This window comes from Lynx rufus, unplaced genomic scaffold, assembly GCF_022079265.1.
Source record: "Lynx rufus isolate CCGP_SWC_20201006 ecotype Redwood Valley unplaced genomic scaffold, mLynRuf1.p SCAF_30, whole genome shotgun sequence".
In the NCBI taxonomy this organism is placed as follows: domain Eukaryota; kingdom Metazoa; phylum Chordata; class Mammalia; order Carnivora; family Felidae; genus Lynx; species Lynx rufus.
The window spans coordinates 8473550-8500249 of record NW_025814846.1 but is presented as its reverse complement, the minus strand read 5'-3'; the positions used below and the strand labels follow the sequence as shown (position 1 = coordinate 8500249).

Here is a 26700-nt window from a genome sequence, read left to right as displayed (position 1 = left end):
ACAGCGGTGAGAGTGGACATCCGTGTCATTTTCCTGATGTCACAGGGAAAGCTCTCAGTTTTTCCCCATTGAGGATGATGTTAGCTGTGGGCTTTTCATAAGTAGCTATTATGATGTTTAAGTATGTTCCTTCAATCCTGACTTTCTTGAGGGTTTTTATTAAGAAAGGATGCTGAATTTTGTCAAATGCTTTTTCTGCATCGATTGACAGGATCATATGGTTCTTATCTTTTCTTTTATTAATGTGATGTATCACATTGATTGATTTGCAAATGTTGATCCAGCCCTGCAGCCCAGGAATGAATCCCGCTTGATCATGGTGAATAATTCTTTTTATATGCTGTTGAATTTTATTTCTTATTGAGAAGATATCTTATTGAGAAATTTGCATCATTATTCATCAGGGATATTGGCCAGTAGTTCTCTTTTTTTACTGGGTCTCTGTCTGGTTTAGGAATCAAAGTAATACTGGCTTCATAGAATGAGTCTGGAAGTTTTCCTTCCCTTTCTATTTTTTGGAATAGCTTGAGAAGGATAGGTATTATCTCTGCTTTAAACGTCTGGTAGAACTCCCCTGGGAAGCCATCTGGTCCTGGACTCTTATTTGTTGGGAGATTTTTGATAACCGATTCAGTTTCTTCACTGGTTATGGGTCTGTTCAAGCTTTCTATTTCCTCCCGATTGAGTTTTGGAAGTGTGTGGGTGTTTAGGAATTTGTCCATTTCTTCCAGGTTGTCCAGTTTGTTGGCATAGAGTTTTTCATAGTATTACCTGATAATTGCTTGTATTTCTGAGGGAATGGTAGTAATAATTCCATTTTCATTCATGATTTTATCTATTTGGGTCATCTCCCTTTTCTTTTTGAGCAGCCTGGCTAGAGGTTTATCAATTTTATTTTTTCAAAAAACCAACTCTTGGTTTCATTGATCTGCTCTACATTTTTTTGGATTCTATATTGTTTATTTCTGCTCTGATCTTTATTATTTCTCTTCTTCTACTGGGTTTGGCATGTCTTTGCTCTTCTGCTTCTATTTCCATTAGGTGTGCTGTTAGATTTTGTATTTGGGATTTTTCTTGTTTCTTGAGATAGGCCTGGATTGCAGTGTATTTTCCTTTCAGGACTGCCATCGCTGCATCCCAAAGCATTTGGATTGTTGTCTTTTCATTTTCGTTTGTTTCCATATATTTCTTAATTTCTTCTCTAATTGCTTGGTTGACCCATTCATTCTTTAGTAGCGTGTTCTTTAACCTCCATGCTTTTGGAGGTTTTCCAGACTTTTTCCTATAGTTGATTTCAAGCTTCATAGCATTGTGGTCTGAAAGTATGCATGGTATAATCTCAATTCTTGTATACTTATGAAGGGCTGTTTTGTGACCCAGTATGTGATCTATCTTGGAGAATGTTCCATGTGCACTCGAGCAGAAAGTATATTCTGTTGCTTTGGGATGCAGAGTTCTAAATATATCTGTCAAGTCCTTCTAATCCAATGTCTCATTCAGGGCCCTTGTTTCTTTATTGACCGTGTGTCTAGATGATCTATCCATTTCTTTAAGTGGGGTGTTAAAGTCCCCTGCAATTACCACATTCTTATTAATAACGTTGGTTATGTTTGTGAGTAATTGTTTTATACATTTGGGGGCTTCTGTATTCGGTGCATAGACATTTATAATTGTTAGCTCTTCCTGATGGATAGACCCTGTAATTATTATATAATGCCTTTCTTCATCTCTTGTTACAGCCTTTAAAGTCTAGTTTTTCTGATACAAGTATGGCCACTCCAGCTTTCTTTTGACTTCCAGTAGCATGATAAATAGTTCTCCATCCCCTCACTTTCAATCTGAAGGTGTCCTCAGGTCTAAAATGAGTCTCTTGTAGACAGCAAATAGACGGGTCTTGTGTTTTTTTTTTTTTAATCCATTCTGATACACTACATGTTTTGATTGGAGCATTTAGTCCATTTACATTCAGTGTTATTGTAGAAAGATATGGGTTTAGAGTCATTGTGATGTCTGTATGTTTTATGCTTGTAGTGATGTCTCTGTTACTTTGTCTCACAGGATTCCCCTTAGGATCTCTTGTAGGGCTAATTTAGTAGTGATGAATTCCTTCAGTTTTTGTTTCTCTGGGAAGACCTTTATCTCCCCTTCTATTCTAAATGACAGACTTGCTGGATAAAGGATTCTTGGCTGTATATGTTTTTCTGTTCATCACATTGAAGATTTCCTGCCGGATTTTCTGGCCTGCCAAGTTTCAGTAGATAGATCCGTCACGAGCCTTATCGGTCTCCCTTTATATGTAGAGAATGTTTATCCCTAGCTGCTTTCAAATTTTCTCTTTATCCTTGTCTTTTGCCAGTTTCACTATGGTATGTTGTGCAGAAGATTAACTCACCTTACGTCTGAAGGGAGTTCTCTGTGTCTTTTGGATTTCAATGCCTTTTTCCTTCCCCAGATAGGGAAGTTCTCAGCTATGATTTCTTCAATATACCTTTAGCACCTTTCCCTCTCTCTTCCTCCTCTGGAATCCCAATTATGAGTACATTATTGCGTTTACTTATATCACTTAGTTCTCTAATTCTCCCGTCATACTCCTGGATTTTTTTATCTGTCTTTTTCTCAGCTTCCTCTTTTTCCATAATTTTACCTTGTAATTCACCTATTCTCTCCTCTCCCTCTTCAATCCGAGCTGTGGTCGCCTCCATTTTATTTTGCAGCTCATTTGTAGCATTTTTTAGGTCCTCCTGACTGTTTCTGAGTTCCTTGATCTCTGTAGTAATAGATTCTCTGCTGTTCGCTATACTTTTTTCAAGCCCAGCGATTAATTTTATGACTATTATTTTAAGTTCCTTTTCTGTTACATTGCTTAAATCGTTTTTGATCACTTCGTTAGCTGTCGCTACTTCATGGAGTTCCTTTTGAGGAGAATTCTTCCATTTCGTCATTTTGGATAGTCCCGGGAGTGGCGTGGAACTGTAGGGCTCCTCCCTTGTGCTGTCTGGAGTATCTTGCGTTGGTGGGTGGGGCTGCAGTCAGACCTGATGTCTACCCCCAGCCTACTGCTGGAGCCACAGTCAGACTGGTGTGTACCTTATCTCCTCCTCTCCCAGGGGCAGGACTCACTGTGGAGTGGTGTGGCCCCTGTCTGGGCTACCTGCACCTGCCAGGCTTGTGGTGCTGCTTCAATGGGATCTGGCGTATTAGCTGGGGTGGATCCACAAGGTGCACAGGGGCGGGAGGGGCAGACTCAGCTCACTTTGCCTTCAGTAGTCTGCTTCCGGAGGGGCCCTATGGCACTGGGTGTGAGGCAAACCTGTGAGGCATGGATCCACAGAAGCACAGTGTTGGGTGTTTGTGTGGTGCAAGAAAGTTCCGTGACGGGATCTGGTTCCCTTTGGGAATTTGGCTGGGAAATGGGTGAGGGAGATGGCGCTGGTGAGTGCCTTTGTTCCCTGCCAAGCTGAGCTCTGTCCTCCGGGGGTCAACAACTCTCCCTTCCGTTGTTCTCTAGCCCTCCCGTTCTCAGAGCAGAGCTGTTGACTTATTCCAGATGTTAAGTCCTGCTGGCTGTCAGAAATCACCAAGTCGGGCCCCTCAGCTTTTGCAAGCCAGACTCGGGAGCTCTGCCTTGCGGGGTGGGCTGGCTGCCCCTCCACCACCCTGGCTCCCTCCGCCAGTCCGTGTAGCACGCACCGCCTCTCCGCCCTTCCGACCCTAGTCTGTGGGCCTTGCGTTTACGATTGGCTCCAGAGAGTCCATTCTGCTAGTCTCTTGGCGGTTTTCTGGGTTATTTAGGCAGATGTGGGTGGAATCTAAGTGGTCAGCAGGATGTGGTGAGCCCAGCGTCCTCCTACACTGCCATCTTCCTTCAGTCTAGTCGGTTTCATTCTTCTATATGGCTGTGTAATACTCCATTGTGTGTGCGTGTGTGTGTGTGCATGTGTGTGTATCATTTTTATTTATCCATTCATCAGTTGATGGACATTTGAACTGTTTCTATTATTTGGCTATTGTTGCTAATGCAGCTATAAATTTGGGGTTGCATGTATCCCTTTGAATTAGTAATATTTTATCCTTTGCATAAATACCTTGTAGTACAATTTCTGAATGAGGTAATTTATTTTTAACATTTTGAGGAATCTCCATACTGTTTCCCTGGAAAACTGCACCATCTGCATTCCTACCAACAGTGTAAGAGGGTTCTTTCTCTGCATCCTTGCCAACATCTGTTATTTCCTGTGATTATTATAGTCATTCTGATATGTGTGAGGTGATATCTCATTGTACCTTTGATTTGGATTTCCCTGATAATAAGTGATGTTGAACATTTTTTCATGTGTCTATTCACCATATGTATGACTTCTTTGGAAAAATGTCTATTCATGTCTTCTGCTCATTTTTTAACTGGATAATTTGTTTTTCAGGTGTTGAGTTTAATAAATCTTTTACATTTTGGATACTAACCCTTTATCAGATATGTCATATGCAAATATCTTCTCCCATTCCTTTTAGTTTTGTTTAGCTTGCCTTTTAGTTTTGTTGATTATTTCCTTTCCTGTGCAGATGTTAATCTTGATTATGTAACAGTTTCCCTTGCTATTGTTTCCCTTGCCTCAGGAGACATATCTAGTATGAAGTTATGGCTCATGTCAAAGAGGTTACTTATTGCCTATGTTCTCCTCTAGGATTTTTTCTTTGACATTTCTAACAGTCTCAATTTATTAGTCCCCAACATTTGATTGCCAATATCTAAGTACCTCTGTCTACTCACTTTAGCTTTTATGAAGCTTTTAAGCAAGCAACCAATAATATTTGTTATACTCCTCCTGTTCTTTTATGCATGGTTTCTTATATATATATAAATATATATGTATAAATATGTATATATGTATATATATTTATATTTATTTATATATTTGTGTGTGTGTATATATATATATATATTTATTTATATATTTATATTTCAGGGGTGGAATTTAGTGATTCATCACTTGTATATAACACCCAGTGCTCATCCCAATGAGTGCCCTCTTTAATGCCCATCACCAATTTACCCCAACTCTACCCCCCATGCAACATCCCTCCAGGAACCCTCAGGTTTTTCTCTGTATTTAGGAGTCTCTTAATGCATTGTTTGCCTCCCTCTCTGTATTTATCTTATTTGTCCTTTCCTTTCCCTATGCTCACCTGTTGTGTTTCTTAAATTCCTCATATGAGTGAAATCATACGATATTTGTCTTTATCTAACTGACTTATTTTGCTTAGCATAATACATTCTAGTTCCATCCATGTCATTGCAAATGGAAAGATTTCATTATTTTTGATTGCTGAGTAATATTCCTCTCTCTCTCTCTCTCTCTCTCTCTCTCTCTGTGTGTGTGTGTGTGTGTATACCACATCTTTCCCATTCAGCAGTTGATGGGCACTTGGACTCTTTACATAATTTGGTTATTGTTGGTAGTTTTGCTATAAACATTGGGGTGCATGTACCCCTTTGAATCATCATTTTTGTTTCCTTTGGATAAATACCTAGTAAGGCAATTGCTGAATTATAGGGTAGCTCTATTTTTAATTTTTTTTGAACCCCCACACTGTTTCCCAGAAGTGGCTGCACCAGTTTGCATTCCCACAAACAGTGCAAAATGTTTCCAGTGTTTTTGCATCCTCTCCAACATCAGTTGTTTCCTGAGTTGTTAATTTTAGCCATTCTGACAGGTGTGAGGTGGTATCTCACTGTGGTTTTGATTTGTATTTCCCTGATGATGAGTGATGCTGAGCATCTTATCATGTGTCTGTTAGCCATCTGGATGTCTTCTTTGGAAAAGTGTATGTTCATACATTTTGCCCATTTCATCACTAGATTATTTGTTTTTGGGGTGTTGAATTTGATAAGTTCTTTATAGATTTTGGATACTAAAATATATATTAGTATCAAAATGTCATCTGATATGTCATTTGCAAGTATCTTCTCCTATTCTTTCAGTTGCCTTTAGTTTTGTTGACTGTTTCCTTTGCTGTGCAGATTTTTATATTGATGAGTTCTCAATACTTTCTTTTTGCTTTTGTTTGTCTTTCCTCCAGAGACATATCTAGTAAGAAGTTGCTGCAGCCACAGTGAAAGAGGTTGCTGCTTGTGTTGTCCTCTAGGATTTTGATGTTTTCCTGTCTCACATTTAGGTCTTTCATCCATTTTGAATTTATATTTGTGTATGGTGTAAGAAGGTGGCCCAGTTTCATTCTTTTACAAACTGCTGTCCAGTTGTCCAAACACCATTTGCTGAAGAAACTGTCTTTTCTCCATTGGATATTTTTCCCTGCTTTGTTGAGGATTAATTGACCATACAGCTGTGGGTCCACTTCTGGCTTTTCTATTCTCCATTGATCTATGTGTCTGTTTTTTTTTTTTTTTTGCCAGTACAATACTGTTTTGATGACTACAGCTTTGTAACGTACCTTGAAGTTCAAAATTGTGATGCCTATGGCTTTGCTTTTGTTTTTTCAGAATTGCATTGCTGTTCGAGGTCTTTTGTGGTTCCATGCAAAATTTTGGATCGTTTGTTCTAGCTCTGTGAAGAATGCTGTTGGCACTTTGATAGGGATTCCATAAAAATTGTAGATTGCTTTGTGTACTATAGACATTTTTACAATATTTGTTCATTCATGAGCATGGAATGGTTTTCCATTTCTTTGTCTCACCACCACTTTCTTCCATCAGTGTTTCACAGTTTTTGGAGTAAATATCTCTGACCTCTTTGGCTAGGTTTATTCCTAGGTATCTTAAGGTTTTGGTGAAATTGTAAATGGGGTTGATTCCTTGATTTCTCTTTCTGCTGCTTTGTTATTTGTGTATAGAAATGCAACAGATTTATGTACATTGATTTTGTATCCTGTGACTTAGCTAAATTCATATATCAGTTCTCACAAAGTTTTTGTAGAGTCCTTTGGATTTTCTACACAGAGTATCATGTTGTCTGAAAACAGTGAAAATTTGGTTTCTGTCTTGCCATTTGGATGCCTTTCATTTGCTTTTGTTATCTGATTACTGAGACTAGAATGTCCAGTACTATAAATAACAGTGGTCAAAGTGGACATTGCAGTCTTGTTCCCAATTGTAGAGGAAAAGTTCTGTTTTTCCACAATGAGGACCATATTAGCTGTGGGTCTTTTGCATATGGCCTTTATGATGTTGAGGTATCTTCCCTCTATCCCTACTTAGTTGAGGGTTTTTATCAAGGATGGATGTTGTACTTTGTCAAATGTTTTATCTGCATCTATTGAGAGGGTCATGTGGTTCTTATCTCATCTTTTATTCATATTGATTGGTTTTCAAATATTGAACCACACTTGCAAGCCAGGAATAAATCCCAGTTGATTATGGTGAATGATTCTTTAAATGTACTGTTGGATTCAATTTGTTAGTATCTCGTTGAAAATGTTTGCATCCATGTTCATCAGGGATATTGGCCTGTAGTTCTCTTTATTAGTGGGGTTTTGCTTTGGGAATCAAGGTAATGCTGGCCTTGCAGAATGAGTTTTTAAGTTTTTCTTCCATTTCTACTCTTTTGAACAGTTTCAGAATAGGTACTTACTCTTCTTTACAACTTTGGTAGTGGAGGGGGATCCAACATGGTGGGGTAGAATTCTCCTGTGAAGCCATCTGGCCCTATACTTTTGCTTTTTGGAAAATTTTTTATTACTGATTTCTTTGCTGGTTATCTGGTCAAGTTTTCTATTTCTTCTTGTTTCAGTTTTGGCAGTTTAAATTTCTAGGAATTTATCTATTTCTTACAGGTTGTCCATTTGTTAGTATATAATTTTTCATAAAATTATAATTGTCTATATTTCTGTGGTGTTGGTTGTGATCTCTTCTCTTATTTGTAATTTTATCTATTTGGCTCCTTTCTCTTTTTGATAAGTCTGGTGATGTGTTTATCAATTTTATTATTTTTTTCAAAGAACCAACACCTGGTTTCATTGATCTGTTCTGGTTTTTTGTTTGTTTGTTTGTATGTCATTTTTTTATGCCTTAATCTGTATTATTTCCTTTCTGCTTGCTTTAGGCTTTGTTATTTTTCTAGATGCTTTAGGTATAAGGCTAGGTTGTGTATTTGAAATTTTTCTTGCTTCTTGAAGTAGGCCTGCATTGCTATACACTCCCCTCTGATGACCATTTTTCCTGCATGCCAAGGTTTTGGGCCATAGTGTTTTCATTTTCATTTGTTTCCATGCATTTTTGTATTTCTTCTTAAATTTCCTGACTGACCCATTCATTCTTTAGTATGGTGTTCTTTAACCTTCATGTATTTGTGGTCTCTCCAATTTTTTTCTTTTAGTTGAGTTCAAGTTTCATATCTTTTTGGTCAGAAAAGATGTATGATATAATCTCAATCTTTTTGTATTTCTTAAGGCCTGATTTGTAACCTAGTATGTGATCTATTTGGACAATGTCCTCTGTGTACTTGATAAATATGTGTATTCTGCTGCTTTTAGGATGGAATGTTCTAAATATATCTGTTACATTAATCTGGTCCTGTGTGTCATTCAAAGCCACTCTTTTCTTATTGATTTTCTGGTTGAATGAAGAGTTTCAGAATATTTAAGTGGGATATTAAAGTACCCTACTATTATTGCATTAGTATCAATTAGTTCCTTTATGTTCATTATTAAGTTCATTATGTATTTGAGTGCTCCATGTTGGGTGCATATGTATTTGCAATTCTTATATCTTCTTGGTAGGTTGTCCCCATTAGGATTATATATTATCTTTCTTTGTTTCTTTTATAGATTTTTTTGAAATCTATGTTGTCCAATATAGGTATTGCTACTCTGGGTTTTTTTTTTAAATCCATTTGCCTGATAAATGTTTCTTCATACCCTCACTTTCAATCTGCAGATCTTCAGGTCTAAATGAGTCTCTTGTAGGCAGCATATAGATGCATCTTTTTTTTTTATCACTTCTGTGACCCCATCTTTAGATTGGAGCATTTAGTCCTTTTACATTCAAAGTAATTATTCATAAATATGCATTTATTGCCATTTTGCTACTTGTTTTATGGTTGTTTTTGTAGCTTCTCTCTCATCCTTTCTTCTCTTTCTCTCTTTCATAATTTTCTAGTTTTCTTTAGTGATATACTTGGATTCCTTACTCTATTATTTGCATATCTATTACCAATTTTTGATTTGTAGTTGCCATTTAGCTTATATATAACATCTGCATATAGAAATCTATATTAAGCAGAGGGTTGCTTAATTTTGGACTCATTATTTACTACTCTCCCCTTACCATTTCAGATATTTTGTATTATATTTTATTACCTTTTATTTTGTGCTTCTCTTAGTTGATTTCTACAGATACATATACTTTTTTTTTCTTTTGTGCTTCCTGTTTTTTATACTCTTAGTTTTGGTTTGTGGTTTCCGCTCACAAAATCCTCCTTAATATTTCTTGTAGGGCTGGTTTAATGAACATGAGTTCTTTTAACTTTTGTTTGTCTGAGAAACTTTATCCCTCCTTCAGTTCTGAATGATAGCCTTGCTAGATAAAATATTCTTGACTGATAATTGTTTTCTTTCAGCATTTTCAATATTTTGACCATGTCCATCTGGTCTGGAGGATTTCTGAAAAACTCTTGTGACAGCCTTATGAGTTTTCCTTTGCATGTAGCTGTCTTCTTTTCTTTTGCAGCATTTAAAATCCTTTCTTTATAACTACTTTTTACCGTTTTAATTACTATGTGTCTTGGTGTGGATCTCCTTAGGTTAAATTTGTTGAAAGAATCTCAGTGCCTCCTAAATCTGGATCTCTCTTTCCTTCCCTAGATTCAGGAATTTTTCAGCTATTATTTCTTCAAATATATTTTCTTCCCCCTTTCACTCTCTTCTTCTGAGAGCTCTATAATACAAATATCAGTTCATTTCATGGAGTCACTGAGTTCTCTGTTTTCATTATCCAATATTTGTTTGTCTCTCACCTGTTCAGGGCAAGCAATGTAGTTTAAAAAAAAAAACAAAAACAAGCAAATCAGTATATTGAAAGTATGATATACCATGATTAAGAGGGGTTGATCCCAACCCAATACACTACATTAAAGGAATAAATGAAAAATCATATGTTCACTTAGGTAGATATATAATAATCATTTAGAAAAACACATATATGATAAAAGCTACCAGAAAATTAGGAATAGAAAGAAATATCCCCAATATCATAAGGTCAACCATGAAAACCTAAAGCTAATATCATTCTCAATGTTGAATTACTGAATACTTGTGCCTAAGATCAAGTACAGAACAAAAGATGTCTTGTTTTACCATTTCACCTGTGCAATAATAAAAGAGAAGGCAAGTAGATTGAAAATGAGGAAATATGGGGTGCATAGGTGGCTCAGTTGGTTAAGTGTCCGACTTCGGCTTAGGTCATGATTTCATGCTTTGTGAGTTTGAGCCCTGCTTTGGTCTCTGCTGACAGCTCAGAGTTTGGAGCCTGCTTCAGATTCTGTCTCTCCCCCTCACTCTGCCCCTCCCATACTCATGCTCTGTCTCTCAATAATAAATAAATGATAAAAAAAATTAAAGAAAAAAGAAAATGAGGAAATAAAACTAATATAGCATTGTGTGTCAACTATACTCAAAAATAAAAAAACAAAAAAAAAATAAAATGAAGAAATAAACTACCTTTGTTCAGAAAGGACATGATGAATGGATAAAGAAGACATGGTGTGTATACACGTGTGCGCACACACACACACACACACACACACACACACAATGGGATATTATTCAGCTATCAAAAAGAAAATCTTGAGCCTGGGTGGTTCAGTTAAGTGTCCAACTTTGGCTCAGATCATGAACTCATGGCTGTGAGTTCAAGCCCCATGTTGGGCTCTGTGCTGACAGCTCAGAGACTGGAGCCTGCTTCAGATTCTGTATCTCCCTCTCTTTCTGCCCCTCCTCTGCTCGTGCTCTCTCTCTCTCTCTCTCTCTCTCTCTCTCAAAAATAAATAAACATTAAAGAAAAATTTTTAAAAATAATGAAATCTTGTCATTTGCAATGAGGTGTATTATGCTAGGTGCACTAGAGTGTATTATGCTAAGCAAAATAAGTCAGTGAAAGACAACTATCATATGATTTCACTTATATGTGAAATTTAAGAAAGCAAACAGATGCATGTAAGTGAGGGGAAGGAAAATAAAATAAGATAAAAGCAGAGAGGGGCACCTGGGTAGCTTAGTCAGTTAAGAATATGACTCTTGATTTTGGCTCAGGTCATGATCTCATGGTTTTTGAGATTGAGCCCCGCATGGGGCTCTGTGCTAGAAGTACAGGGCCTGCTTGGGATTCTCTTTCCCTCTTTGTCCCTCCCCTTCTCACTTGCTCTCTCTCTCAAAATAAATAAGTAAACATTTTAAAAAAGATAAAAGCAGAGAAGGAGGCAAACCATAAGAGATCCTTAACTATAAAGTACAAATTGAGGGTTGCTGGAGCGGAGGTGGGTGGGGAGACTGGATAAATGGTGATAGGCATTTTGAGGGCACTCATGATGAGCAGTGGGTGTTATATATAAATGATGATCACTAAATTCTACTCCTGAAACCAATACTATACTATATGTTAACTAACTTGAATTTAAATAAAATCTTGGAAGAAAAAAAGGAAATGACAGGATGCAACTGTATGTTTATAAATCCTAAGAAATCTACAAAAAATACTATAACCAATTATTAAATTCACTAATGTGTCAGGATTCAATGTCACTATACAAAAATCAAGTGTATTTATATCTCATAGCAACAAACTACAGGACATTGAAATAAAAATACTCTTTACAGTAGCAGCAAAAAAAAAAAACAAACCACCTAGAAGTTGATTTCTAAAAATAAGGTCAAGATTTATACAATAAAAAACAGAAACAATGCTAGAAGAAATTATAGAAGACTTAGATAGATTGATATTTGTTCATGGAGTGAAAGCCTACAAATTTTCCCAAAACTGATCTACAGATTTAATTTAATCCTAATGAAAATGCTGACAAGGTTTTTGTTGGTTGGTAGAACTTAGCAAGCTGATTTTCCCCCTGTTTTACAGAGAAAATATGGATGTATGTATTTTATAACTTTAAGTTCATAAGTTTATTTAAATATGTACTTGAATAAGTTTAAGGGGAATAGCATGATGTTTTGATTTATATATGTTGTGAAATAATTACAAATAGGTTAATATCCATCATCTCATATACTTACAATAAAGAGAAGAGAAAAAATTATTCCTTGTGATGATATACATTTATATAGAAATACAAATCACCTAAAATAGCCAAAGTTGTTTGGAAGAAGAATGAATATGGAGTACTAACACTATATGCTTTTAAGACTTGCTATGAAGCTACCTTAATCAAGACAGTGTGAGAATTTTTTTTTAACCTATGTATGGTGATAGACATTAGCTAAATTTATTGTGATCATTTTTTGGTGATCATTTTGCAATACATACAAATAGCAAATAATTATGCTGTACATATGAAACTAGTATGTTATATGTTAATTATATCTTAATTAAAAACAGCAACAACAATAAATAATAGCATGGTATTTGTATATGAATACTCGCATAGATTACTGGAACACAATAATGTACCTAAAAGTAGACCCACATGTATATGATTGACTTTTGACCAATGTGTCCAAGTAATTCAATAGAGAAATTAAGTTGTTTCAAGTGGTGCTGAAACAACTAGATATCTATATGGAAACAAATTAACCTCAACCATTATTTTGCACCATATATAAAAATTACCTCAAAAAAGATCATATACCTAGATATAATAAACAAAACTACACAACTTCTTTAAGAAAACAGGAGAAAATCTTTGTGACCCTGGGTTAAGCAATGTGTTCTAAAATAAGATACAAACCACATGAACCATTAAAGAAAAAAGTGATAAACTGAATTTCAGCAAAATTAGAAGTTTATGCTTTTCAAAGACACTCAAAAAAATGAAAGGATACACCACAAAATGGTAGACAATCTTTGCAAATCACATATCTAACAACTTATAAATAATAAATTAAAAATCTCTCAAAACTGAACAATAAGAAAACAAACAACCTATTTAGAAGTGGGCAAAAGACATGGACAGATATTTCACCAAAGATTTTATACAGATGGCAAATAATCACATGTGAAAATGTTTAACATCATTAGTCATTAGGAAAGTACAAATTAAAATCACAATGAAATACCACTACACACCTATTAGAATGGCTTTTTAAAAAAGAATAAAAAGAAAAGAAAAGAAAAGAAAAGAAAAAGAAAAACACACCTATCATGAAAAAGAGTGATCCCACAGATGGAAACAATCTACTAAACAACCCAGATATCCTGGAATGCACTGGTGAATGGGTGGTGTATTCATACAATGGAATATTACTAAATAATAAAAAAAGAACCAACTACTGATACATGCAACAACATGGATGATATCAAAGTCATTTTGTTAAGTAAAAGAAGCTAAGCACAAATATTATTACTGTATTATTCCATTTATATGACACTGTAGAAATAGTAAAATTATTGTAACAGAAAGCAGATCAGTGTTTACCAAGGGCCAGGTATGGGAGCAGAGATTGGCTACAAAGGGAGAATAAGAGAACTTGATGAAGTTACAGAAATGTTTTATATCTTGATTATGATGGTAGTTACACAGCCATATACATTTATTAAAATTCACCAAATTATATGCTAAAAATTGGTGAATCTTAGTGTATATAAATTACACCTAAACAAAGCTGATAAAAAAAAAAAGACCTTGTAGGGGTGCCTAGGTGGCTCAGTCGGTTAAGCATCTGACTCTTGGTTTTGACTCAGGTCACAATCTCATGATTTCATGAGTTCGAGCCCTGTGTTGGGCTCTGCACTAACTGTGCAGAGCCTGCTTAGGATTCTAGGTCTCCCTCTCTCTCTGCCCTTCCCCCACTCGCACTGTCTCTGTCTCTCTCAAAATTAATAAACTTTTTTAAAATGACACTGCAGAACTGAATAATAAAAAGGTAAATCCAATTTTTTTTAAAAAAAGGCAAACTAACATGTAAAAGAATGATAATATACCATGTGTATGTAGAGTTTATCCCAGCAATACAATGTTCATTTAACATACAAAAATTAGTCAATCCAAATTAACCACTTTAATAGATTTAAGGGTAAAAGCATGTAATCACTTCCACAGATCAGTGGTACTTTTTGTTCCCCACGGGACATTTGACAACGTCTGGAGACATTTTTGGTTGTCACAACTCGGTGGTGGTAGGGTGCTACTGGCATTCAGTGGGTAAAGAACAGGAATCCTGTTAAACACACTATAATGCACAGAGAAGGCTCCAAATGAAAACCACTATTCTATATTCCACTTTCACAAGCAACACTATGCTTATGATGTCTATACACATTGCTATAAGATACATACATCAAGTCTGTTGTTTGTTGCTATAATGTACATACATCTAGCCTGTTGCTTCTTGCAACACAATACCCACAGTAAGCATCCTCTATATATTTCTTATTAATCCCCTGATGGTAAATATTTAATTTGCTTCCATTTGCACTCCACCACATACAATACTGCCATTCAATCTACAGCCTTGCAAATGCTCCAACCTCTATAAGAATTTCCCTGGGATATATATTCAGGAATGGAAACACGACATCATACACATGTTTAACTTTGATATATACTGCCAAGGTATTTCCTGAAATAGCTAGACCATTTAAAATACTGTGCAGAAAAAGTTAATTTTTCAGACCTGAGATTACTATTCTTAGAAAGGCCTGCTTGGATGCTTGGCTCTTGACTGGTATCTTGGAACTTGGATCTCAAGAGGGTTCTCACCATTCCCTGGCAAGAGTAGCTCACTGTGCTTAAACTGTTTGTATAAACAATGTGGTTTATACTGAACACCTGCTTCTATTTTGGGAGCCTGGAACTTTGGTACATTCTAAACAGAACATGCCTACATGACCAGTCCCCTATAAAAATCTTGGGTACTGAGTCCCTAATGAGTTTCTCTGGTAGAAAACATTCATATGTATTGTGACAACTCATTGCAAGAGGAATTGAGTGTATCCTCTGTGATTCCACTGGGAGAGGTCTCTTGGAAGCTTGTACCTAGATCCCTCCAGACTTTGCCCCATGTGCTTTTTCCTTTTGTTGATTTTTCTTTGGATCTTTTATCCATATAAATCACAATCATGAGTATGAGTATGAGTATATGAGTATTTTTCTTTGGATATTTTATCTATATAAATCACAATCATGAGTATGAGTATATGCTGATTCCTTCTAGAAAATCACTGACCATAAGAGTGGTCTTAAGGATAATCCCCCAATGAACATTGCCATAAGCAAAGCAGGAGCATTTACAAAATGATTTACTTCTAACTGCACACTTTTACGTGTCATTTGAATTTTTAATCATGTTATTACCTCTTTAGAAACCAATACTTTATAAAAAAAAGAGAATTGTCAAAACAACTAAGTCACCTGTAAATGAGACCCAAAAGATGTTACAGAACCATAGAAGTATACAACGAAGTCTTCTTATATTCCAGATGAGGAAGCCCAAAGAAGTTAAGGGCCTTATCCAAAGTTACATAGACTGTCATTACAGACACAGGAATCAAATCCTTGCTTTCCTATTTCCTAGTTCTCCTTCCTCTAAGTCACATGGCCCCTTTTCCTACACTTCTCACTTCCTCTACTTTAGAGTACCTTACCTCTCTAAATGCCTTGAAGGGGCCTACTTTCATGCTGACTATATTTCTCAGATTCCTGGATTTTCCATGCAGTGAATATGTTCAGAGTTTCTTTCAAAATAGTGGGTCCCACAGAAACTGAACCCAACAGGTACATAAAAAATAAGATGAAGAAAATCCTACTTGTAGCTGTCTTGAAGGAGAGAAATGCATGGTAAAGAAAGAGTCCTAGGCCAAATCACAGTGCCCTTCCTAAGTCCTCATACCCTGGCAATGGGGTTACATCAGGGTTAAAAGTATCTATCCATCACCATAGGACAAAGAAGCTGAGCAGGACCAGAAAATTCAGACACTCCTTCCATTTCTTCCTAACCTCTCTCAAAACCATCCCCATGGGGGAAGATGCTTACGTGCTCCAGGAAGCAGGGTCCTATCTCGCTCAGGTGGGGGTCATCATTGTTGTACTGTTTCTCCAGGTCTCTCACGAAGCCCATCTGAAACCTGTAGATGTCTTCAATATTCCCAAAGATCACCTTCAGTTGCTCATCGCTGAACATGTCTCTTCTCTTCCGGCATTGCTTCAGGTAGCCCTGCACACAAAGGAAAAGCCCAGTATGAGGATGTTCCTGACTCCTCGAGGGCTTTACCATTTATTATGCACGGAGAAGATTCATTACTGTTCTATGAAATAGACAAGGAATAATCATTTCCATTTTTCATATGAGGAAATAAATGGAGGTTGAGAGAATGAAGCTACTGTACCAGTGAGTAATTAGGGAAGTTGGATCGCAAGGAAAGTTCTTCAGAGTGCAGAATCCAGAGTATAGAGCTTTTCCCACCATTCTAACCCCAAAAGTCATAAGGCCCTTTCTCAGAACCTGATTAAGCACAAACATTTTTTACTATTTTAGTAGTTATAGATTTAGCTAGATCCATTCATATCTCAAAAGTCTTATTTTTATAGGACCAATCCAAAATGCATTAATAACATTGACAATTTGGAAACACAGGCCAAGTCAGGAAACTTCCCAACAGGGAATAAGAATTAACAAAACCAAACCATTCCTTGAAGAGAATTTCTTAGCCATCTAAGATAGCTGACCAGGAAAGATCATCGGGATGAACTTGGCCAACAAGTCCACAAATGCCCAGGCATGGTGTTTTTAACAGAGTTAGCATTCAACACACATTCATGAATAAATAGATGAATTAATATAGCTAGTCATTGATGATAGGGTAGAATCAATGAAAAAGATTCTGATAAGAGAGCACTAATGTAACACAACCAGCCTCAGGGCACATTGTAAGTCAGGGTAAAATGAAAGGAAAAAAAAAGGAAAAACAAGCAGCCACCATCTTCCATTCTGAACCAACTGATGTAAAATTTTGATGGCCACTACCCTCATCAGAAATCATTAGCATTAAATGTTCTTGGTGAGACTAAATTATGGTGATTTGCTTTCATCTAAATGCTAAACGTGATTTTTGTAACATCTTAAGTGTTGAGCTCCTAATGAGGAATGTTGTAGTCACTAACAACTGTCTACAGCTCCACTTTGTCTCCCCTTAACACAGCTTCCAATAAAACCATTCATCTAGGCATATTCCATGAAGATCCTCATCCCTGGCTTCAATGCCTTTTACAACCTCTAACAAAATCTCACTTCTGTGATCACTTCTCACCTTCCAATTTAGCCATTAAATACTGTCATTCAACAATTTGTAGGTTAATAGTCTGTGCCTGTGTTGACATTTATTTAACTAATGGCTGTTGCTCTCTTTGATTGACATGCTCAAGTTGTCCTGCATTCATTCATATCCAATTCCTGGCCAGGAAGAAGATGCCTTCTATTTCCAGAATACCCTTTTAGTGCTAATCCCTTTATTGAAATAGCTCCCAAAATTCTGCCTCTCTAGAAATCATTCCTTGACTAAGAGATAGAGAAATAAACTCCCTGCCTAATATGTAACTCCCAGCATTTGCTTGTTTTTGTCTCCTTCCTTTCTCTCCCCCATCTCACCTCCTCTCTCTCACCCTATCACCTTTGGAAGTGTCTTAGCTATAGTGGAGAAGGGAAAGCAGTTCCATTCCAACATTAGGCAAAGGGGCAGCGATTTCCTCCCAGTTTTCTCCCTAAGGTAGGCCTCTGAGCACAGCTGGAAAAAAAAATGGTAACAATGTCACTTCAGCATGTCATTTCTGGATAAGTAGTAGGTATTGGTGAGTAACCACATTGGGAGACATAAGAAGCCATGCTGGACAGCTCATTCAACCCCCGAGAAGAAAGTTCAGAAAATACTTAATAGTTTTGTTCATTGATCCTGTTTGAAAGGTCTCAGGAAGATAACAAATAACTATCACATCCCCAAAGTGCATCAGGGATGCTAGATCTCAGCGTCAGTATGGAATATAACAGAAATGAAAAGGGAAAAAAGTGGGTTCTGAGAAAGAAAGAACTGATAGATACATCAGTACAGCTTCCTAATTCCCTAAATATGCAATTTATTGCCATTATCAAGGACATAATTTTCTATCATATATGTTGTAGCAAGGGACTATTAGTTATATAGGAAGAGAAATGTAACTGCCCATAGGATGGTGAAACCCTAGAGTGTTTTGTCAACTTTTTTTCTTAAAAGTGTATATATACCACACCTTCTTTATCTACTCCTGTAGTATTTATCAGTTGATGGACATTTGGGTTCTTTCCATAATTTGGATATTGTCAATAGCACTGCTATAAACATTGGGGTGTATGTGCCCCTTCGAATCAGCATTTTTGTATCCTTTGGATAAATACCTAGTAATGCAATTGATTGCATATTGGCAATCAAAAGGAATGATTTTTTTTCCATTTTCAATGACATGGATGGAACTAGAGTGTATTATGTTAAGTGAAATAAGTCAGAGAAAGACAAATATCATATTATTTCACATATATGTGGAATTTAAGAAACACAACAGATGAACATAAGGAAAGGGAAGGGAAAAAAGATAAAAACAGAGAAGGAGGCAAAGCATAAGAGACTCTTACAGAGAGTCAATAAGAGAACAAACTGAGGGTTGCTGGAGGGGAGGAAAGTGGGGGGATGGACTAAATGGATTATGGGCATTAAGTAGGGCACTTGTTGGGATGAGACTGGATGTTATATGTAAGTGCTGAATCACTGGGTTCTACTCCTGAAACCAATATTACACTGTATGTTAACTAACTTGAATTTAAATAAATTTTTAAAAAGTGAATGTCAGATATAAATATGTTTTGATGCATTTAGCTTGATGGAATATCATATAGCTATTAAATATGATTAGAAGCCTGGCTAAAAAGGAGAGGGAAGATGGTGGCAGAGTAGGAGGACCATAGGCTCCTCTCATCCCATGAACACAACTAGATAATTATCAAATCATCCTAAATACGCCCAGAAATCAATCTGAAGACTGACAAAACAAACTCCACAACTAAAGGGAAAGAAGAGGCCACATCAAAGAAAGTAGAAAGTATGGAGACATGGTTTAGGGGAAAACCAGACTGCAGGTGCTGTGGAGGGGAGGGAGCCATGGTTGCAGAGAAAGGTGAGAGAGAGTAGAGCACACAGGAGAATGCACAAGGAGAATGTTTCCTCAAAGACATTGGCTTGGAGAATGAGAGGGGCTGAGTTTTGTGAGTTCTTGCAACCACTGGGACTAAAGGCCTGGAGTTTTAAAGGTCAGCAGGCTTGGCTAGGATAGAGCCTGGAGAGCACTGCCCTGCTCCTGGAGAGAAGGGAGGCAAACAAACAACTCAGGGCAGAAGGCATGGAAACAGTGATTTGAAGAACACCTGGGGCACACAGTGGGGAGATTATCCCCTCTTCTTGGAGCTTCTCTGAGAGGCAGAATTCACTGAGACACCTTTTCCAGGAAGAAAGGAGCTGGCTGGCACCATTTCACTCCTCTGCAACTCAGAATAAATGCAGTGCCACCTGCCAGAGGCAACAAGGAACTGACACTGGCTGCCTAACTTGATTACACTGAGTCTCACACCCCTGTGCTCCGGTGGGACCACCCTTCTTGGTCAATCTTGCCTCAGTCTCAGTGAAGCAGGCCCCTCTTGCAGAAGACGAGCACAAAACCCTGCCCAGACCAAAGCCTGGAGTTTTATTTTGTGTTGTAGTTTTTGGGTCTGTTTGTTTCTTTTTCAAATTTTTATTTACATTCTAGTTAATTAACATACAGTGTAATATTAGTTACAGGAGTAGAATTTAGTGATTTATCACTTACATGTAACACCCAGTCCTCATCATAACTAATGCCCTCCTTAATGCCCATCACCCATTTAGCCATCCACCCACACATATCCCACCAACAACCCTGAGTTTGTTCTCCATTCTTATGTGTCTCTTATGGTTTGTTTCCCTCTCTCTCTCTTTTTCCCTTCCCCTGCATTCATCTATTTTGTTTCTTTAATTCCACATATGAGTATAATCATATGGCATTTGTCTTTCTCTGACTGACTTATTTTGCTTATCATAATACATTCCATTCACATTGTTGCAAAAGGCAAGATCTCATTCTATTTGATGGCTGAGTAATATTCGATTGCATATACATACCACTTAATCTTTATCCATTTGTCAGTCGATGGATACTTGGGCTCTTTTCATACTTTGACTATTGTTGGTAATGCTACTATAAACATCAGGGTGCATGTGCCCCTTCAAATAAGTATTTTTGTATCCGTTAGGTAAATACCTAGCAGTGCAATTGCTAGGTCATAGCGTAGTGCTATTTTTAACTTCTTGAGCAACCTACATACTATTTTCCAGAGTGGCTGCACTAGTTTGGATTCTCAATAACAGTAGAAGAGGGTTCCCCTTTCTCCACATCCTTGCCACTATCTGTTGTTTTCTGTGTTGTTAATTTTAGCCATTCTGACATTTGTGAGGTGGTATCTCATCATGGTTTTGATTTGTATTTCCCTGATGAAGACTGATGTTGAGCATCTTTTCATGTGTCATCTGGATGTCTTCTTTGAAAAAAAATGTCTATTCAATATAAAAAGCTTGTGCACAGCAAAGGAAATAATCAACAAAACTATAAGGCATTCTTTGGAATGGGAGAAGATATTTGCAAATGAAATATCTGATAAAGAGTTAATATCCACAATCTATAAAAAGTTATCAAGCTCAACACTTAAAAAACAAATAATCCAGTTAAGAAATGGGCATAAGACATTTAAACCCTGGAGTTTTAAAGGCCAGCAAACATGGCTGGGATAGAGCCAGGAGGGCACTGTCCTACTCCTGGAGAGAAAGCAGGCAAAAACCCAGAGGCAGACAGCATGGAAACTATCTGAAAAATACCTGGGGCACACAGGAAGATTATTGGCTCTTCTCTGTGTTCCTATCTGAGAGGCAGCTTCCATGGAGTTGCCTCTCTGGGAATAAAGGACACATTTCCCTCCTCTGACCCTCAGCATAAACAAACAGCCACTTTCTTTTTTTTTTTTTTTTATTTACTGGATGCTGAAAGATTTATTTTTTTTTTTTTGAGAATACTTGCTGGTTTTTATTTTTTTTATTTTTTTTTATATATATGAAATTTATTGACAAATTGGTTTCCATACAACACCCAGTGCTCATCCCAAAAGGTGCCCTCCTCAATACCCATCACCCACCCTCCCCTCCCTCCCACCCCCCATCAACCCTCAGTTTGTTCTCAGTTTTTAACATTCTCTTATGCTTTGGCTCTCTCCCACTCTAACCTCTTTTTTTTTTTTCCTTCCCCTCCCCCATGGGTTCCTGTTAAGTTTCTCAGGATCCACATAAGAGTGAAACCATATGGTATCTGTCTTTCTCTGTATGGCTTATTTCACTTAGCATTACACTCTCCAGTTCCATCCACGTTGCTACAAAAGGCCATATTTCATTTTTTCTCATTGCCACATAGTATTCCATTGTGTATATATACCACAATTTCTTTATCCATTCATTAGTTGATGGACATTTAGGCTCTTTCCATAATTTGGCTATTGTTGAGAGTGCTGCTATGAACATTGGGGTACAAGTGCCCCTATGCATCAGTACTCCTGTATCCCTTGGATAAATTCCTAGCAGTGCTATTGCTGGGTCATAGGGTAGGTCTATTTTTAACTTTCTGAGGAACCTCCATACTGCTTTCCAGAGCGGCTGCACCAGTTTGCATTCCCACCAACAGTGCAAGAGGGTTCCCGTTTCTCCACATCCTCTCCAGCATCTATAGTCTCCTGATTTGTTCATTTTGGCCACTCTGACTGAAACAGCCACTTTCCAGAAGCAGCCCAGTGCAGATACTGGCTGCCTAAGTTGCTTACACTAAGTTCCATACTCCCGTGCTCTGGAGGGATGTTCTTTTTCAGTCAAACTTGCCTCAGTCCCAGTGCAGCAGGCCCCTCCCCCAGAAGACCAGAACAAATCCCTGATCAGACCATGTCTCCCAACCAGAAAGTTCTGTAGTGCCTCAGTACTCATGCAAGTAGTATCAGGTATCGTTTCACAAGCAGACCAGAGAACACCTAGTTAAAACTAGCCACATTCAAGCCAAGGACTAAACACTGTCCAAAGCAGGCAAGGAGAGCCTCTGCAGATGACTGGCCTGAGAGATAGAATAGTCAAAAGACAACAGGGGCACCTGGGTGGCTCAGTCAGTTACACACCCGACTTCAGCCCAGGTCATGATCTCACAGTTCATGAGATCAAGCCTCACGTTGGGCTCTGTGCTGACAGCTCAGAGCCTGAAGCCTGCTTCTGATTCTGTGTCTCCGTATCTCTCTCTGCCCCTCCCCCCTTGTGCTCTGTCTCTCTCTCAAAAATAAATAAAAATATTTAAAGAAGACAACAGCAGAGGGCATGAAGCACACACAAGAGACATTCACTGAAGCACCAAGCCCCTACATGTCTTGAAATCATTATTTTCAGGAGCAGTAAACATATCTAGCTCCTCTAACCCAGAGAATTAGACAGAGACTTAGATAAAATACCATGACAGTGAAATTTATCCCAAATGAGAGAGTAGAAGAAGTCCATCGACAGAGATCTAAGTGAAACAGATACAAGTAACATGACTGATGGAGAATTTAAAGCAACTATCATAAGGATACTCACTGGGCTTAAGAAAAGAATGGAAGACTTTAGGGAGACACTTACTGCAGAGATAAAAGATTTAAAAAGCAATCTGTCAGAAATGAAAAATCCAATAACTGAGATTAGACACAGATTTGATGTGATGAACAGCAGGCTGGAAATGCAGAGGAATTAATTAGTGATACAGAAGACAAAATAATGGAAAATAATGAAGCTGAACAAAAGAAAGAAAGAATTATGCTACAGGAGAATACACAGGGAACTCAGTGACACCATCAAACAGTATAACATCTGTATTATAGGAGTTCCAGAAGACAGAGAAATGGGGGAAGAAAATTTATTTGAGCAAATAATAGCTAAAAATGTACCTAACCTAGGGAAGGAAACAGACATTCAGATAGAGGAGGCACTGAGAACTCCCATCAAATCAACAAAAGCAGGTCAACACCATGACATATTGTAATTAAATTTGCAAAATATACTGATAAGGAAAAATTCTTAAAAGCAGCAAGACAAAAGAACTTACAAGGGAAGACCAATAAGGCTAGGTGGATATCTGTCAAAAGAACTTTGGCAAGCTAGATGGAGGTGGCATGATACAGTACATGCTGAATGAGGAAGTCTGCACCCAAGAATACTCTTTCCAGCAAGGCTAGCATTCAGAATAGAAAGAGAGATAAAGACCTTCCCGAACAAACAAAAACTAAAGGAGTTCCTGACCAGTAAATCATCCCTGCAAGAAATATTAAGGGGACTCTTTGAGTGCAAAGGACAGACGAAAAGTGACAAAGACAAGAAAGGGTGAGAAAGAATATCCGGAAACAATGACAAAACAAGTAATAAAATGACAATTAATACATATATACCAAAATTATTTTGTAAGTGGAGTAAATACTCCAATCAAAACACATAGCATTTTCTGAGGTGCCTGGGTGGCTCAGTCAGTCAAGCATCAACTCTAGATATTGGCTCAGGTCATGATCTCATGATCCGTGAGACCAAGCTCCACATTGGGCTCTGCATTGACAGCATGCTGCCTGCTTGGGATTCTCTTTCTCCCTCTCTCTGGCCCACCCCTGCTTGTTTTCTGTCTAAAATAAATAAATAAACAAACAAAAAAGACATAGAACTATCAACAGTACAATAGCCAAACAATTGAGAGAGCCCAAATACCTATTGACCAATGAATGCATAGAGAAGATGTATGATTTTATATATATATATATATATATATATATATATATATATATGTGTGTGTGTGTGTATGTATACATATATATATGTATATATGTGTGTGTGTGTGTATATATATATATATATATGGTATATATAAATGGTGGTATATGGTATATATACTATATATATATATATATACACCATGGATGACTAATATATATATATATAATATATACATATAATGTGTATGTATATATATGTGGTATATGGTATATATACTATATATATATATATATATATATATATATATATATATATACACACACACACACACACACACACACACCATGGCTGACTTTACATGTATATATATATATATATATTTCAGCCATCAAAAATAATAAAATCTTGCCATTGGCAACAATGTGGATGGTGCTGGAATGTATTATGCTACTAAGTGAAGTAAGTCAGTCCAAAAAACACCATAGGATTTCACTCTATGTGGAATTTAAGAAACTAAACAGATGAACATATGGGAAGGGAGAGGAAAAAGAGAAGAAAGGGAAACAAACCACAAGAGACTCTTAGTGATAGAGAACAAACTGAATGTTGATGGAAGGAGGTGGGCAGGAGATGGGCTAGATAGGTGATGGGTATTAAGGTTAGTACTTGTTGTGATGAGCACTGGATATTGTATGTAAGTAAAGTATCACTAAATTATAGTTATGAAACCAATATTGTACTGTGTGTTAATGAAAATTTGAATTAAAAAAAGACATAGGGTGCCAGAATGGATAAAAAAACATAAGACCCATCTATATGCTACCTACAAGAGACTTGTTTTAGACCTAAAGACACCTGTAGATTGAAAGTGAGGGGATGGAGAAACATTTATCACAGAAATGGATATAAAAAGAAAGTCACAGTAGCAATCATTATATTGTACAAACTAGAATTAAAACAGACACTGTAACAAGAGATGAAGAAGGGCACCATATAATAATAAATGGGATAATCCAATGAGAAGATATAATAATTGTAAATATTTATGCACTCAATATGGAAGAATCCAAATATATAAAACAATTAATAACAAACATACAGAAACTAATTGATAATAACACAATAATAGTAGGGGACTTTAACACCCTACTTACATCACTGGACAGATTATCTAAATAGCAATGAACTCGGAAACAATGGATGAATGACACAGTGAAACAGATGGACTTAACAAATATAATCAGAACATTGCATCCTCAAAGAGCAGACTACACATTCTTTTCCGGTGCACACAGAACATTCTCTGGAATAGATCGCATATTAACCAACAAAACAAACCTCAACAAATCGTAGATCTAAGTCATCTTTCTGACCACAATGCAATGAAACTAGAAGTCAAACACAAGAAAACATTTTGAAAGACCACAAATACATAGAGGTTAAACAACATGTTAATAAATAATGAATGGGTCAACTAGGAAATCAAAAAAGAAATTTTAAAAATGCATGGAAACAAATGAAAATGAAAACACAATGGTCCAAAATCTTTGGGATGCAGCAAAAGTGATCTTAAGAGGGAAGTCTATAGCAATACATATCTACCTTAAGAAGAAATAAAAATCTGAAATGAACAACCTAACCTTACACCTAACGGAGCTAGAAAAAGGACAGTAAACAAAGCCTAAACTCAGTAAAGGAAATAATAAAATTTATATCAGAAAATAACGATATAACATAAAAAAAAACAGATCAATGAAACCAGGAGGTGGCTCTTTGAAAAAATTAATAAAATTGATAAACCTCTAGTCAGACTTACTGGAAACAAAAGAGGAAAAACCCAAATAAATGAAATCACAAATGAGAGAGTAGAAATAACAACAAAAACCACAGAAATATAAACAATTATAAGAGAATAGTATGTAAAACCATACGCCAACAAATTGGACAACCTGGGAGAAATTGATGAACTTGATTTGAATTTGAATTTGAATTTGAATTTGAGAAATTGATGTTCAGAAACATATAGACTACCAAAACTTAAACAGGAAGAAACAAAAACTTGAACAGACTAATAACCAGGAAATAATTTGAATCAGTAATAAAAAAAATCCCAAGAAACAAAAGCTGAGGACCAGATGACTTCCCAGTGGAATTCTACCACACATTTTAAGAAGATTTAATATCTATTCTTCTCAACTATTCCAAAAAATAGAAAAGGAAAGAAAATTCCAAATTCATTCTATGAGGTCAACATCACTCTGATTACAAAACCAGATAAAGACTCCAGTAAAAAGAGAACACAGGCCAATATCCCTGATGAACCTGGATGCAAAATTTCTCAACAAAATAATAAACTAAATCCAACAAAACTTTAAAAAATTCATTCACCACATTCAATTGGGATTTATTTCTGGGTTGCAAGCGTGGTTCAATATTCACAAATCAATCAACATGATAATTAATAAATAAATAAATTATTAATTAATAAAATTAAGGATAAGAAACATATTAATTAATAAAATTAAGGATAAGAAACATATGATCATTCAATAGATTCAGAAAAAGCATTTAACAAAGTATAACATCAATTCATGCTTAAAATCCCTCAACAAAGTAGGAGTAGAGGGAACATACCACAACATAATAGAGGCCATATATGAAAAACCCACAGCTAATAT

General features: G+C 36.6%; 1 protein-coding gene across 2 annotated transcripts in view; it reads right to left on the bottom strand.

Annotated features, from left to right (window-relative positions):
* ARHGEF9 (Cdc42 guanine nucleotide exchange factor 9) overlaps nt 1-26700 on the bottom strand; it is a 133941-nt gene that overhangs the window by 61971 nt on the left and 45270 nt on the right. For both annotated transcript variants that reach the window (XM_047092575.1, XM_047092577.1), the window contains exon 3: nt 16153-16332. In XM_047092575.1, coding sequence (XP_046948531.1) covers nt 16153-16332 — 180 coding nt within the window. The remainder of the gene's footprint in view (nt 1-16152; nt 16333-26700) is intronic.